General features: G+C 47.8%; 1 protein-coding gene across 2 annotated transcripts in view; it reads right to left on the reverse strand.

The window, feature by feature from the left end:
• PI4KA (phosphatidylinositol 4-kinase alpha) overlaps positions 1-16,562 on the reverse strand; it is a 114,548-nt gene that overhangs the window by 79,991 nt on the left and 17,995 nt on the right. For both annotated transcript variants that reach the window (XM_056821355.1, XM_056821354.1), the window contains exons 6-11: positions 15,395-15,654; positions 14,237-14,303; positions 9,259-9,407; positions 3,319-3,384; positions 1,829-1,925; positions 97-288 (exon numbers count right to left, since the gene is read on the reverse strand). In XM_056821355.1, coding sequence (XP_056677333.1) covers positions 97-288; positions 1,829-1,925; positions 3,319-3,384; positions 9,259-9,407; positions 14,237-14,303; positions 15,395-15,654 — 831 coding nt within the window. The remainder of the gene's footprint in view (positions 1-96; positions 289-1,828; positions 1,926-3,318; positions 3,385-9,258; positions 9,408-14,236; positions 14,304-15,394; positions 15,655-16,562) is intronic.

Consider the following 16,562-nt stretch of genomic DNA (forward strand, 5'->3'; position numbering starts at 1 on the left):
GGCTAGGGCCTGACTCAGAAGGCCCTGAAACCAGGAAAGGTGTGGGGCTCCCCCTGCTCAGATCCTAGGCCCCCACAAGCCCTTGGGGTCTGTTACCTTGCTCATCCTTGATGGCCCACACCATGAGGTCCACACAGGCTGCATTGGCCTGGCAGCGAAGCTTCAAGGGGCTCAGCTCGTTGGAGAAGCGGTCAACATCATGGAGAATCTTCTGTAGCTCGGACTGGCTCCTGTTGAATTGTTCTAGCACAAAGTCATGCATTTCCTTCACGAAGGCCATCGAGAGGTCTGGCAAGAAGAGCAAAGGCAGAGAGCCTGTGTCAGGCCACGGGCAGTGTGTGGGGGCACCAGAGGCAACCCCCAGGTCTGACCAGAATGGCACCTTCTGAACCCAGTAAAGGCCCAAGAGGAGCCCCTGTCCACTTCTTTTTTACACCCTCACCTTTCATCTTGGAATCAGTACTGTGTATTGGCAGAAGAGCTGTCAGGCTAGACAATGGGAATTAAGTGATTGGCCCAGGGTCACACAGCTAGGAAGTGTCTGAGGCCAGATTTGAACCCAGGACCTCCTGTCTCTGGGCCTGGCTCTCCATCCACTGAGCTACCCAGCAGCCCCCTGGCCTGTTCTTTAAGAGTCAAAAGTCTTAGAGAGCAAGAAATCCCTTTATCTTTGCCTTTTTGCAGCAGTCCTGCAGTCACACGCCTGGGTTAGGGACTCTTTGGTCCCCTTCTGGAAACAACAGTCAGTGAGCTCAGAAATCCAGGGCTGGCAGCTGAGGGCACCGCAGATTCACAGTCCTCTAAGCTGATCTCAAGTGTGGAGACCCCAGACCCCCCAAAAAGATGGCGCAGAAAAGAGAGGGAGGATCCCAGGGGCCCTCAGGGCCAGACGTCTCCACAGGCAGACTGTGGGGCTCCTTCCAGATCTCTGCTACGGCACAGGGACCAACCCACTCCCCCAGGAATGCCCACTGCTCCCTCCCATCTCTGTCTGCTGAAATGTCAGCCATCTGGACAGCCAGCTATGGCTCCAAAGCCTTCGGGCCACCCAGCAGGGGCTGCTCTTGCTCACAGACAGGCACCAGTTTGGGCCTGGGCTGGCTGTCCCCAAGGCCCTCACCACTGGCAAGCCTGGGCTCTGCAGTCTAGACCAGGCAGAGAGCAGAAAGGATGTTGGGGGTTGGACGAAGGTGTCATGAGCAGCATCTCTGGGCCCAGCCCGGCCTTCCCAGGACCTCCAGCAGAGCACAAAGCCGAAGGTCACCCCCTGCCATCCGAGGAAGCCTGGAAGGTCTAAGCTCAGGACACAAAAGCCCTCATCAAGTACAGGGTGCTCTTAGCAACACTCCTGAAGAGACCATGCCAGGGCGAGACCCCCAGGGCAGGGCACTGGGGGAAGCACGGGGGTGGGGGGTGGAATGGGAGAAGGGAAGGGGAAGCCAAAGGCCTGGGTCCATGCCCTCACAGCTCACCAGCCCCTGGAGCTTTAACTGTGCCCCCTGGCTCTGAGGAAAAGCAGAGGAGCCTCCTGGCACCTAAGAAGTCATCCTAGCAAGGTTATGGGATGGCAAGGGCAGAACCAGTAGACATGGGAGTCATTGAGCAAAGGCTCAGTGAAGCCAGCCTGGCCACGTTGGAGGAAATAAACTGGGCTCCTGACCACTGAGGCCTGAGCCCGCACTGTCTGCACGTGCTCTAGGGCACCCTTCTGGCCCAGAGCCAAGGATCTTGGCAGCAGCCGGTTATCGACTGTGCCAGTCCTGAAAGGCAACCCCGTACTCCACGCCCCCCCCAGCCCCAACTAGCTGAGAAGGCAGGTGCTCCCCACCTTTTATGTGGTACAGGGTGTCTCTGAGCATCTTGAAGACGGTGACGTAGAGGGTATCGCTAAAGGTGGAATAGTACACATCGATGTTGGGGTTGGCCTGCAAGAAGACACCGGGATTAGGAAGGGAAGGGAGCAGGCCCTCCTCTCCTCCTGCTCTGACCCCTGGGTCTGGCCTCCCTAGCACCACACACCGGCAGGGGATCGACCCGAGCCAACGGAGGCGACTTGCCGCCCCAGCACGTGGCCAGGCCCTTGTCGTCCATCCCTGCGTCTTCCTCCGCAATGTCATCCAAGCACCCCAGTCTGCCTTTCCTTTTCCTCCCCCGGACCTCGCCAGACCCGTTGTACGCCGACCCTCAGACATCCTGCCCCATCGTCTCGGTGGAGAGGAGCACCGGGCTCCATCTGAGCCCTGTCCCTGACACCGGAGCTACTGGCTGGGTCAGGCCTCAACCTGAGGCTCGCTGATGCTTTCAAGCACTCTGCTGCCCAACAAGCATGTCCCCAGCCCTCTCCCGCCATAGGCCAGGCACAGAGAGACCAAGCCTAACCACGAGAAGCTTCTATGAGAAACAAGAAAGGGCTCTGGGGGCCCATCCCGATCGGTCCAGGAGCTGCAGAAGAATCACCCAAGGAACCCCACCCTCCCCCACCTTGCTGCCAGCTGCCAATGCCTTCCCCCGTCCTCAGACTTTGTGCTGACTCAAGTCGCCCCCACAGAACCTCACGAGCCTTGTCAAGGGATCCCAGAACCTGGCACAGTGTGAGTACTTCCCTGGTTCTTACAGGAATCACTTAACTGGTTCCTTCTATGAGCGACCCTGCTGTCATCACCCATTAGCTAAGACAAAAGGAGCAAACAAGTCATGCTCAATGCTCTTTAAGGGAAACAAAAATCCCCTCCAGCCAGTATCCTTCTCTCCATACTGACGACAACTTCAAAGGGTGGAAAAAACCATCCCTTCTGACCCTCCTGTCGACCAGAGGCCAGTGGGAAAGCAAGGAAGAGGCAGCAGAAAAAAAAACAGGAGGCTAGGTCAGTTCTTTTTAATTGTTAGAACTCTCCCCCTAATTTAGCGTGTGACCTTGGACAAGTCACTGTACCCGAGGGGATCCCAAGTTCTCAAGCTGCAAAAATAGGGCTAGATCTAAATGGACTTTCAGGATCTGCAGAATGCTCCCCACCCCCTTTTTTAAACCCTTCCCTTCCATCTTAGAATCAGTACCATGATTGGTTCCAAGGGAGAAGAGCAATAAGGGCCAGGCAATAGACTTGTTAGGGGTCACAGTTAGGAAGTGTCTGAGGGCAGACTGGAACCCAGGACCTCCTGTCTCTAGACCAGGACTCTGTCTGCTGAGCCAGGAATCTAATATTCCAAGGTCCCTCTCAGCCCTCACACTGTCCTAAGGCTCCTCCTGATGTTGAACTTACATGAGTTTTAACCCAACTGGTGCCCCTTTAGCTCCCAATAACCTGCTCCGTAACCTACCTCTGTGACATTAGCCACAATCGCATCCAAGGATTTGAGAAAAGGCTCCTCTACAATCTTCTTCACCTACCGAAGAAACAAACCAAAGAAATGGTCAAAAAAACCAAGGGCACAGGAATCTCAGGAGGCCAGTGTGTGGATGGCACCAGTTGGCTAGAAATAGCCCCTGGGAGCATCGTGGAGCAGAGCTCAGTCTGATTCCAGGATCACAAAACACAAACAAACAAAAATATTTCAGGAGGCCCAGGAGAACGTGGCCCAGCACTGCACCTCCTGGCCCTGAAGCAACTCCCAGTGGTGACTGGCCCCTGGAGATGTGAGAGGAGCTAGAAGGGCCTCCTGGGAAGAAGCCCACCTGCTGTCATGGTTCTCCACACCCCAGGGGAATAGCCCTTGATGCTGGGCAGCACCCATTGTGGGGCACATATTCCCCACCCCAGGTCCCCCACTCCTGCTTCTTCTTCAAGAGCTCTCTAGCCACGGAGGCTTGAGGACAAATGTTCTTGCTTGGTTTTCTGTAAGTCTTTACTTCCCTGGTTCTCCTTCCTACTCACAAGAGTACTACCACAGGGTCCAAGCTTTATGAATGATGGCCAACAAATGGACTTAGATGAAAACTAAGGCAAACACACACTCCCACACTCCCTAAACCCTCTCTCTCTCTCTCTCTCTCCTCATTTTCTCCTGAGACGGTTTGATCATGAAGAAATTTCAATTTGGGTCAAAACAAGGGCCCATGGAAAAGGAGATTGGAGCTATCCAGCAATGCCCTCACCAGACAAGAGGATAGCAAGATGGCTTCCAGCCCAAAGAAGAGATGGCATGAGGTGCTTCAGAGACTAAGGAGAAGAGACAGAGTCTGGGCCAACTCAGGAGGAGTCCCTGGCAGTAGTCAGAAAATCGGGGTCTCTTCCTTCAATGACTCCCACCCTCCTCCCTTATTTCTTGTTGCCTGGGGAACAAGAAATCAAATGCCAAGATTAGACTCATTCTCCCAAACATGCTAGATTATTTCTGCTTGTGCGCATATGTGAGTTTAATAACCTTCAGGATATAAACATGCATAGAACCCTTGGAGAGGCAAGGAGGTGTAACATTTTGTGCCTTTGCTAATTTTTTTTTAAATTCTCTTGAATGTATTATTGCTTTATCTACCTTGTTTGCACTCACATTGTGTTATCTGCCTTATTTGCACTCACACTGTAGATCATGGTAAGTTAAAGAGGAAATGAATCTTATTTTTTTAAAACTAGTCCCTATACTTTACCTCAGTAATTGTGAAATATACATAATTTTAATATTTTGTTTTCTTCCTACATGTGTCGTACAGTATTTTATTTTTTTCCCCTTCTTTTCTCATTTTTTGCCTCTGAAACATATGTCAGTAGTATTGAAAATCTTTTTTTTTTAACATCAATTGCTCTGGCTCCATTAAGCCTCAAAAACAAAGAAAAGGGTTGAACCAGAAAATTTAATTTCCCATTTGTCTCAAGATCTAGTCTCTTTTTCTATTTTCATTCATGATGTGACAACCTACTGCAGTTCAGACTACTAAATTGGGTTAGTGACTAATTGTTGTTGTACGCTTATGGGACATGGATCACTACAAGAACCTGTTGTGAGTTGTGATATTTTTTTCTTTTATTTTTTTCTCCTTCCCATAATTTTTTCTTTCTTCAAGTTTTCGTTTTATATTTTTTTATGACCCAGAAGTTATTTTTTTAAATTTTAATTTCTTTGATTCCTTGATGTTTTTTGATACTTGATTCATATGCCTTACGACTCGATCATGTATCCCTGTGTAATTCCTATATACATCCCTGTATCCTCCTCAGGGGGGAATGTATTATTATTTTCCTCAGGGGGGACTATGTTAGTGTTGTGAACTTTGACTTGAATTTGAGCCAAATTTAGAACAAGAGACTACCTCCCAGAATCTAGAAAGTGCCCTGAAGATGCCTGCAGAGATCACACACACTATCAGAAGATCCAGATTGAACTTTGAGATATGGGGAATTTGAACTTTGGGGGGGTTGAAATGCTTTTGTTTTGAATGTACACTCTTATGCCAAATCAAGACTGTCCCCAATTGGCTTTTTGTCAATACACCTATTATTGGTTTTGTTCCTTTTCCCTTTTATTTTCCTCTTATCCCCAAATTATTGTAATTTCCCTTTAAAAATTGTAATATTTGCATATATCTCTAATTCAAGTTATAAGTTAGTTATGTTTTTATGATCCATTGGGGAGACTGGTTTCCCAAGGGATGGGGGTGGGTGGGGTTATACTGATTGAGAATCTTGAACCCTAGAGACTACATTTCCCACAATCCTCTTTTCCTTTTCCTATTTGTGCATGTCTTTAGGGGGATGGAGCTTTGAATTTCCGTTTCCACCCACTTGGTCTCTTGGGCTGGTATCAACGGCAAGAAGGGAGCAGCTTTTTGGCTTTTCTCTGTTTTGTTTTGTTTTTTTAATTTCTCTGTTTGTTTTTAATTTCTCTCTGCTCTAAGTGGGGTTTAATAAATAGTATTAAAATAATACTTAGAGTGTTGAATATTAATTTTAATCTTTACAGAGGTTTCAGAGGATGATCATCACCTGAGGAGGGTTAGTACTGGGGCAGTCAATATCTGTTTTCTCTCAACAACTCATTATGGCCTATTATTCTAGAATGACTGCATGCTTCCATAAATCCAGGATCTCCTCAGTAGGGGAATGTTCATTTCCTACACAGCCTGCAGCCCTTCTGGGCCACAAGAAAAGGCCAATTAATTACTGTGTCCCTTGGCAAAATCTTGCTTTTTAAATCATTTTTTAAAGAGGCCACAAGCATTTATTAGGCATGTCCATCATTTTGATTATATTAAATTAAAATGGTTCTGTACAAACAAAACCAATGCAACCAAGATTAGATGAGAAGCAACAAACTGGGGGGGAAATTTTATAACAAATTTCTCTGATAAAGGTCTAATTTCGTTTTTTTTTTTAACCCTTACCTTCTGTCTTAGAATCAATACTATGTATTGAATCCAAGGCAGAAAAGTGGTAAGGGCTAGGTAATGGGGGTCAAGTGACTTGCCCAGGGTCACACAGCTGGGATGTGTCCAAGGTCAGATTTGAACCTAGGGCCTACCGTCTCTAGGCCTGGCTCTCAATCCACTGAACTACCCAGCTACGGCCCTCTAATTTCTAAAATACACAAAGAACTAAGTCAAATTTATAAGAATACAAGTCATTCCCTAATTGATAAATGGTCAAAGGATATGAATAGGCAGTTTTCAGATGAAGAAATCAAAACTATCAATAAGCACATGAAAAAGTGTTCTAAATCCCTCCTGATTAGAGAAATGCAAATGAAAACAACTCTGAGGTACCACCTTACACTAGCAAACTGGCCAAAATGGCAGCAAAGGAAAATAATAAATGTTGTAGAGGTTGTGGCAAAATTGGAATACTAATGCATTGTTGGTGGAATTGTGGATTAATCCAGCCATTCTGGAGGGCAATTTGGAAAGTCCCAAAGGACTTTAAAAGAATGTCTGCCCTTTGATTTAGCAATATCACTACTGGGTTTGCATCTTAAAGAGATTTTTAAAAAGGGGGATGGACCTGTTTGTATAAAAATATTTATAGCTGCTCTTTTTGTGGTGGCAAAGAATTGGAAACTAAAGGGATGTCCTTCAATTGGGAAATGGCTGAACAAACTGTGGTATGTGAACAAAATATAGCTACTTTAGCATTAGCAGACTCTTGGGAAAATCTGCTCCAATGTCTCCGGCCCAGGACAAAGGGCCACTGATTTCCTTGTGAACATCTGGAAGGGCCAGGCAGAGGCCAGCAAGCACAATAAAGGGATCTCCAAGAGGTCTGTCTTTCATCTCCTTCCTCACTGTTCTGTCCCAGGCTCCGTCACCTGGAAGCCTCCAAAGGGAGATAGTCACCCTAGGGGGATGATGCTGCACAGTGCCTGCCCACTGTCACAGGGGCTACAGTTAGGAGCCTGTTCCAGTCAGCCATGATGTGATCTCTGACAATGGCCTAAAGGAAAGTTCTTCCTCATCTTTAAGTGTAGTTCATCTGTCTGATTCCCCCATGCAGAGTCCATTGGGCAGCTGATCATGGAGGGAAGCATGATACTGCAGCTCATTCTGATGGACAAGAATGCCCAGAGGGTTCACTGGCACAGAGAGAGGCAGGATATGGGAACTGAGGGAAAGACTGGCACCAAGACAGAGTTCTGTGGGAGGGTTCAATGACACTGGCACATATATTAAGAGGCCAGGCAGGCCTCGCCATGCTCGTTGGGAGTGCCCATCTTCTAGGAGAAAAGAGAAAGGGCAGGCCAGAGTTGTCCAATGAGTCTAAAGCATCAAGGCCCTGAAAGGGAGTAAGAGAAAGGGAAGGCCCTGAATGCCAGGCAAAGAAGGAACTTAAAGTAAGAAAGAGACCCTCAAGGACTGTGAGCAGGACAAAATCACCAGTCATATGGCAGAAGGGCTGGCCCGGCTGGACAGGAAAGACAACCTGGGCTGGGGAGAGACAAGAGGAAGGTCTATGCAGAGACCATAGTCAGGGAGAGGGTGAGCGCCCGATATGGGATCCCCTGAACATGTCCCCCAATTGAGTTCCTTTTTGCATGGTTTCTTCCACTTAGATTGAGCTCATTACAGGAAGGAGCTGTTTCTGCCACAGGTAAGCCAGGTGCCAGGTACAAAGAAGGTCCTTAGTAAATGCCTGCGGATGGCCTGACAGGAGAGACAAGTGGGGAGTAGAATGGAGAGGCCAAGGGAGGGTGACTACTGCAGAAGGAAGAATCAAGACACTCCCAAAGTTATGAGCATGGATGGGGGAGAAGGGGTATGATGGTGCCCCTCTCAGTGTGAAGATTAAATTTAACTCTTCCCTGTTTATAACAATGAAATTAATTAACTCTCCCCTAATTGTGAAGATTAAATTGCAACCCCTGACTATTATTAGAACACCCTACATATAAAGTTGAGTATGGAGATCTGCCCATTTTTAGATCTAATCCCCAAAAGTGTAAACATCCCACTTAATCATTGAGTGGGAGGTCTGTGACCCACATGTGCAATAGTGAGTGACGAATCAGAATCAACTGACTGCATTCTGGGCAGTCCTAGAGCAGAGCGTCAACTGTGATTGGTAGATGTAAAATTAGGGGAAGAAACAGGAAGTGACACAAGAGAAAATGTCTTTAAAAGGGAGTGACAACTTCTTGAAGGAATTAAATTCTTCATGCTTTCGAGGTGAGGCTGGTGAAGAAGGGCAGAAGGATCTGCTGACTGGACCTGAGACCCTGTTCCTTAGACTGACACATGGTGAGTGAAAAGCTGACTCTTAATTGTTGGATTTTTCTGAGAAGACTTCCCCAGGTCCTGGGCTACAAGGGCCAAGGCCTATCTGACTGAGGACTAAACTCCCTGTCTGGGTTGAGGCAGGGGGCTGGAGATAAATTACTTAGTGTTTAGGCTAGATATCCTACCTTATTCTCTGTCTGATTTCTTACTTTACTCTTTCTACAATTTGTAAATAAATTGTAAATAAATCTCCTTGGAATTAATTAAATTCCTGGCAACCATATTCTTAAATATTCCAGTTCAACCCTTTTAAAAATAAACCCTTTTTTTCCCCTCACACCAGTCAGAGGGGGGGATGTCAGGAGGAGGAGGAGAAGGAGGAGAAGGCAAGTGCTTGGTTCAAGCCTCAGACCTCAGACACTAAGATCCTGACTCCTGTTCTGCCAATGTGAGCCAGCAGATTCTGCTCTAGTTTACCTGTGAATTGGTGTGGCACATTTCTAAGGTGAAGGAGTGGGCACTGGCCCAAGAGTGCACAAGCCCTGCCAAGAAGGCTGAGGATAGTGCATGGGCTCCCCGTGGAAGGGATTCACAGGGTCCCTGGCAGCACCACAACTTACCAAGTTGAGGAGGTCACGGAGCATTTCCAGTGGAATGTTGTACTCGGCACAGGTGATGCCAGGAATGAGTGGTGCCACAAAGAAGCTGGAGGCAACCATGTGGAAGTAGTAGTGCGGCTCCAAGCAATGGCCCTCAGAAAGCAAAGAACCTGCAGGAGGAAAACAGAGGCAAGCCCCAATGAACAGCAGCCAGGAGGGATGGGCAGTGACTGTTTCTGGAGCAAGGCCCAGGGAATGCCAGGCCGTTAGTAGACACCTCCCATGGGCCAGGCACTATATTAAGTATGGGACATACAAAGAAAGGCAAGCCAAAAACACCTGTCCCTGCTCTCAGGGAGCTCATAGTCTGATGGGGAAACAACCCAACAACACTATAGACAAACCAAAATACAAGGGAGGTCGAGGGAAATGACACAGAGGCCTGCCTCCAACGGGAAGCTCAGGGAGGAATAAGAGAAGGGGCCAAGTAGGCCGAGAGACATTCCAGGCTGAGAAGTCACAGGAGGGATAACAACTAGAAGGAAGGCATGACTAGCACAAGGGGGAGAAGGAAGGCAGATGAAGAGACACTGATAAAAGGGGGCAAATTCCAGACAGGGGTACATCCAGTGGAAACACAGGAGCCAGGGGAGGAAGTGGCTTCTCTGAAGAGCAGCAAAGAGGTCAGCGTCATGGACTACTACACAGGACAGGAAGGTGTGAGAAGCCTGGAGAAGGAGGAGGCCTTTGAAAGTCAAATAGGATTTTAAAATTGACCCTGAAGGTAGCAGGAAGCCACTGCAGGGGGCAGAGCAGAGATACAGGGATACACACCCACACTTTGGGATGGTCAATTTGGCAGCTGAGTGGAGGATGGAGAAGAGAGGAAAGATGAGTCAGGGAGGCTACAAGAAGGCTACTCAGGCAGGAGGTGAGGATTGTCCACAGCAAGGAGGGACAAGTGCCCAGAAAAAAAGGGCCTTCTCAGAGAGAGGTTTTGAAGACAGAATTCACAGGCTAGGGCAACTGATGCACGCAGCTGTGACAGTGGGGGGCCTCCAAGGGGGGGGGGTGCCTTAGATGAGAAGAGGGACATCAAGGAGAGGGGAAGGCCCTGGGAAGCTGAAGGCCATGCATCTCTCAGACATTCAGCTCAGATTGATGTGGGCTGAAGAGCTCCACAAACCCTGCCAAGTGGCTGTGGCCAGTCTGAAGAAAATGGAAACAAGAACTAGCGGATTAGGATGGGGTCCCATTTGAGATGAGACCTATGAATTGCTTGGACCCACAATGATGAGAAAACTCATCCCGTCACATAACTTAAGTCCTGGGGTAAGGGGTTCCCATTCCCAGTTCTAGGTTCAAACGAAGCTCAGTTTCCACATTCACTGCCTCTCTTAGAGCCTGTGCAGAAAAGAGCAAAGTTTGACAGGAAGTTGCCAAGGGAGTTTTACATATCACTACCATCCCATGTATGTTGATCCTCCCCCACCCCACCCCGGAGTGAACTGTGAAGATAGGATTAGCTCTCCACTTGCCTATTTTTTAATTAATCAACAAAAACTGAAAACACCCCTACTTAACACTAAGTAGGGGAGGTCCCCAAGCCACTTACTTAAGTGGGTAACAACTCCAGAAGTCGACTGACCACCCCCTGGGAAGTGTTAAGCAAATATAAAGACTGTAATTGGCTCCCGTAAAGTGGAGGAAGGGACAGGAAGGGACGTGGAAAAAGGACTATAAAAGTCCTGAACTTCCTGTCTAAGAGGGTGTTTGGCCTGAACCTTGGGTTTGGAGGACCTTGAACTGGAACTATGACTTAGAGCTATGACTTGGGACTTCATCATGGGACTCTGGCTCTTGGACTGCTTCTGACAAGACTGCTCCTGGGTCTTTTTCTTTGGAGCTTCACTTAGGTAAGCGACAAGCTGATCCTCCTTTCCTGGCTTCTGGAGAGATTAGTTCTGGAGAAGCCTTCTCCTCTTGGAGGAGGCCACATGGATGGAAACTGTTTAATTCATTGGGTCCTCCAGCTAAGGATTAACAAGCCCTCTTGGGCTGACCCGGAGACCAGAGCAACATTTAGGGTGATAGGATAATCATCTTCACCCTCTTTTATATTTCTCTACTTTCACTCCTCCCACCTTTTTTATAAATAAAAACTACTAAAAGTCAATTTGACTTGAACTATGATATTTTAAAACTAGCAACCACAGTATTATCTTAGAATTCTCATATATTTAGTCAAACCCTTATTTGAAGTGATGTCTGTTCCCTGGGAAAGGCGGGGCAAAAGCTGCCCAAACAAATGAGCCCTTCCTTGGTAACTAGTCTAGATCAAAAGTGTTCCTGAGAAGCCATCCCCCACCTCATTCTCCTTCCCTCCCTTACTGGCCTTTTCTGTTCCAGGCCACTCTACTACTATATTCTCTTACAACAGAACTTTTCCACTTGGCACCAAGTCAACCTAAGCCACTGGCTCCATAGACAAGCTCTTAATTCCTCTGCCCACATCAAACTGCCGCCCAGGCAGCTAGAGATGCAGGATGGAAGGAAGCTAGGTATAGAGAGTTGAGCATCACCTGCACAAAGAGGGTGCTGAATTCATGAAGCTGATGAGATCACCCAATGAAGCAGCAGAGAATGGGAGAGAGGGACGGTCCAGGCCAGCGCCTGGGACCTCCCAGGAGGAGCAGATCAAGGATCCCAGGAAAGGAGGTGCTAAAAGATCACTTTGGCAATTTGGAACTATGCCCAAAGAGCTTTAAAAAACTGCTTGCCCCTTGATCCAGCCATACCACTGCTGGGTTTGTACCCCAAAAAGATAATAGGGAAAAATATGTGCACAAAAATATTCATAGCTGTGCTCATTGTAGTGGCAAAAAATTTGAAAATAAGGTGATGTCCATCGATTGGGGAATGGCTGAACCATATGTGATATCTGATGGTGACAGAATACTATTATGCTAAAAGGAATGATGAACTGGAGGAATTCCATGTGAACTGGAACAACCTCCAGGAATTGATGCAGAGAGAGAGGAGCAGAACCAGGAGAACCTTGTACACAGAGACTGACACATTGTGGTACGATCGAATATAATGGACTTCTCTACTAGCAGCGATGCTGTGACCCAGGACATTTCTGAGGGACTTAGGAGAAAGAACACTATCCACATCCAGAGGAAGAACTGTGGGAGCGGAAACACAAAAGAAAGACATTTCCTTGATCACATAGCTCGAAAGGGATACGATTAGGGATGTAGACTCTAAACAGTCTCTCTATTTCAAATATTAATAATATGGAAATAGGTCTTGATCAATGATACAAGTAAAACCCAGTGGAACTGAGCACTGACTATGGGAGGAAGGGAGGGAAAGAACATGAATCTTGTAACCATGGGAAAATAGTCTAAATTAATTTGATAAATGAATAAATTTAAAAATTAAAAAAATCTTTTTACAGTAAAAAAAATAAAAGATCCTTTCACTGCTTGATGAATTCACATCAAGCAGCCTGGCTGAATCCCCCCATCCCCAAACTCTGGGTGCAGAAGAAAGGCAGTTGTGACACCTGAACGAGTGCATGATATGTGAACAATCATGGCAGAAAGGAGAGCTGCCACCAACCTGGGCGACAAACGTCCTGTCAGAGAAGGGAAGGGAGCAGGCTATACTGGCCCGATGCTGATTCTCTGAAAATGCTACAAGGACCACAAAAGGGATGGCTGGAGAACTGTCAAGACAAACGTGGCCAGGAGCTCCTGACTGAAACAAGACAGGGAAAGGAGGGCCAAGCTCACAGCAAGGCACCAACCACTGACACCCGGCATTGACTTGGAAGGAAGTCTTAGGGGCAGATAGGGCCGAGACACAGGGTAGTGAGCGGGATCCAAGGAAATGAATGCCAAGATGCAGCTTGTTCAAGAGGGAGGCAGCCTTGCCTTGGGAGTTATTCTCCCAACCACTTGGGAGTTATTCTGTTCACCAAACTTTTATCAAGTGCTTCCTCTGTGCAGGGCTGAGAAAAGGAAAAAAGCAGCAGCAGTCTATGAGCCAAAAAACTTTTTCACTATAGGGGAAGCTGGAAGACATCTGAGCGTGGCAAGGGAAAGAGCAATGAATCTGGAGTCAGAAGGCAGGATTCAAATCTTGCCTCTCTTACTATGTGATTGAAGGAAATCCCTCCCTGAGATAGTGCTTCAGTTTCCTTCTCTGTCCAATGAGGGAAGTGGGTCGGATCTTAACTCTCAGCTCTGCCTACAGTCTCATTATACAAAGCACAATAGCAGGCACTTCGGACATCTCTAAATCACTCCAGAACCAGACAGCCAAGGAAGGGCTGGAAGAAAATGGGAGCCCCAAGTGCCAAGCTGCCAATGACCTAATGGACATGGGCTGGCCAACAAGGGGTGGACTAGCTCCAAAGGGGAGAAGCAGGATCCCAGGACAGGAGGACTGGTTCTGATGAGACTAGAGCCTGACAGTCACAAATCCTTAACAATTTGGATTCTCCCAGAAATAGCCCCAAATCCTTTCTTAGGCAGTGAGCTCCCTGACATGGAGGCATATAAACAGAAAGAGGCTGGCTGCTTGCTCAGGACATCAGAGAAAGAGGATTCCTGCGATGGAGAGCGAAGTCTCAATTTCTATGATTCTAGGGAGCAGTGTCGTCACTGGGGGAAATAAAGCCCCTCATTGTAGGCAGGCAGGGCAAGCAAGAGAGCTCCCCCAGAATGGGGCAGGAGACAAACTGCTTCCTTCCATTCTTGCAACTTTGGGATCTCAGAGCACAAAGCCATCCCTCCTCACTCGATGCTCTCCCATGGCAATAAAGCACTTTCTGGCAACTCCTTGGGGTTACTTCCATTGTCCCAATGCACACTCAACCCTAGGAGCCCCTGGAGTTCAGCCTCTTCCTTGGACGCCAAGGACCTGGCTGTGAAAATTCCTCTGCCCACCCTCCAACACAGCCACACTTGGGCCAAAGAAATGCTCCTACCATCCAAGGGATGGAAGATGGATCCTGCTGGAGAGCTGGGGGGCTGAGGACCTCGCTCAGGGCTCACCTGAAAGAAGAAACAGAAAACTGAGGCACAACCCTTGAAGGATCCCTGACTATGTGAGTTTTGGGAGGAGGGTTCCCTCTGAGGAAGAGCCCAGGCTCACAGGAGCCGACCGATGAACCTTCAGTAAGATTTAAAATTAAGGTCCAATACTTCAAGTATTATTTTTATAAAGTTTATTATCTGACAAAATAGAACCATGTAACTTAAGTTTTTCTACCTGCTCAAAAATCCCCGCTCTACCAAAGCTGTGATAGGAAGGAGAGTGAGAGTGTAAACCTTAAAATTTCTTAAACTTGTGAATGTTGGAAATTTCACCATTGGAATGTGAACCCCTCCCTTGCCAATGGGGTTCACATTCCAATGGTGAAATTTCCAACATTCACAAGTCTAAGAAATTTTAAGGTTTACAATGACAAAACTACACTCAATTTATGTCTTCTCTACATCAGCATATAATGACAGGAAGTGAGTAGGGTGCTGGGAATTGTCGTTTTGCTGGGGGTCATAGTTTTTAGGTTAACAGATACACAATTTCCCCCTGGGATCCTTTGGGAGACTAGTTTCCCCAATAGATCATGTAAACATAACCAATTTATAAATTACAGTAATTTGGGAATGGAAGGGAAAGAGATTTTTATCACTACCCCTAAAGCTGGACAATATAAATTTTGTCTAGTCATAGTGGATCAACTGACCAGATGGCTGGAAACATTTCCTACTGCCCAAGCCCAAGCTATAGTGACTTTTGTTGCCAAGGTGTAAATATCTATTCTCTCTCATTTCCTTACTTTCACTCTTTCCCTCTAGTTTATAAATAAATTGCTATAAAGTCATTCTGACTTGAGTAATAATTTCTGGTGACCACACTCTTATCCAACTTTTTAAATTTTAACTCTTACAGTGGCCCATCTTGTCCAGAAGTCTAAGGCATTGGGATGGACGTGTGACTGGCTGAGTGGTCAGGCGTTACACATCTGAAGGAGAGAGAGTGCCCTCGAGGCCTCAAAAATATTGGGAACCTGTCCCAATGCTCGGGTCTCCCTGCCCTACTTAGTCATGATGGCAAGGGGATCCCCATGGCCCAGGCCCACCTGGGAGATGCTGGAAACACTACTGGTTTTTCTCTTCAAGGAGCCTTCTTGACAAACAGTCAATAAATTGCTGGGCAGGATGGAGCGAAAGTCATTGAAGGAGCGCCTTCGAATGCCCTCCAGTTCCTCTGGGACCTTCAGAGAGTGTGGAGGGATCTGAGGGAAGAGCTTCGAAAGGAGGGGCTCCTCAGTGAGGCTGTAGCGCCCAAAGGCCCGAGCGATGCCAAGCAGGCAGGGTACAGTGTACTTGCACAAGGACTCTAGAAGAAAGAAAGCCGAGAGATGAAACAGAGACACCCAATGCCAGGCCCTGGGGTCTGTGCTGGGGGCAGGGCAAAGGGAATGACCCAGTCCTCATTCATTCCAAGGAGAAGGGAACCAGATACAAAATCTCTATAAAATGGGCACAGAATCAGCTTGGGCAGGGAGAACCTCCCATGATGGGGCGAGGTCTTCTGGGGGCAGGTTGTGGCATTTCAGGGAGCTCAGAAGGAGGCCAGACTCGATGTGATTGATGGCTGGGCAGGAGCTGCTCCCTTCAAAGTGGTCAAGTTCAGCTCACAGCCCAGACACAAGAGCTCACACTAACAGTACGAACCTAGCCAAAGGAATATAAACCGGGGCTCTGGTTCAAATTCTGCTTCAGACCCTATGTCCAAGCACCAGGACAGCTGACAAGTCCCAGCTACTACATGGTGAATGGGCTGTGTTGGGCCTTGGTAAGGGACAATCCAAGACCCTCAGGGAAGATTTGAGGTAGGCCCACTTGACCTCCTGGATTGACCCTGGGGGATTTTCTTATCATTTCTTAGGATGGGCACTGAGGAGGGCTGGGCTCCCTCTAAGGCAATGCAGGAACCCACACCAGAACTCCGAAAGCTTCCTGTTATCTGGCACTGGATGATGGTGAGACACTGTCCTCACGACAAGTCTGGAGGCTATGGCAGTGTATGCCCCCGGACACTTGAGCCAAGCATGCGAAAGGGCTGAAGTAGATCTGGTGGTCTTTGGGCCCCCACTGCTACCCTGGCTCATGCTGGCTGGCCCTCTTGGGGAGAGATGCCTGACCAGGCATCACAGATAAGCACTTCTCACCCAGTGCCACCAGTCTGCTCCATGAAAGCCCAATGTGCCCCAAATGACACTATGGCAGGCTTCCTACACCTTA

Source organism: Monodelphis domestica, chromosome 3 (assembly GCF_027887165.1).
Source record: "Monodelphis domestica isolate mMonDom1 chromosome 3, mMonDom1.pri, whole genome shotgun sequence".
Taxonomy (NCBI): domain Eukaryota; kingdom Metazoa; phylum Chordata; class Mammalia; order Didelphimorphia; family Didelphidae; genus Monodelphis; species Monodelphis domestica.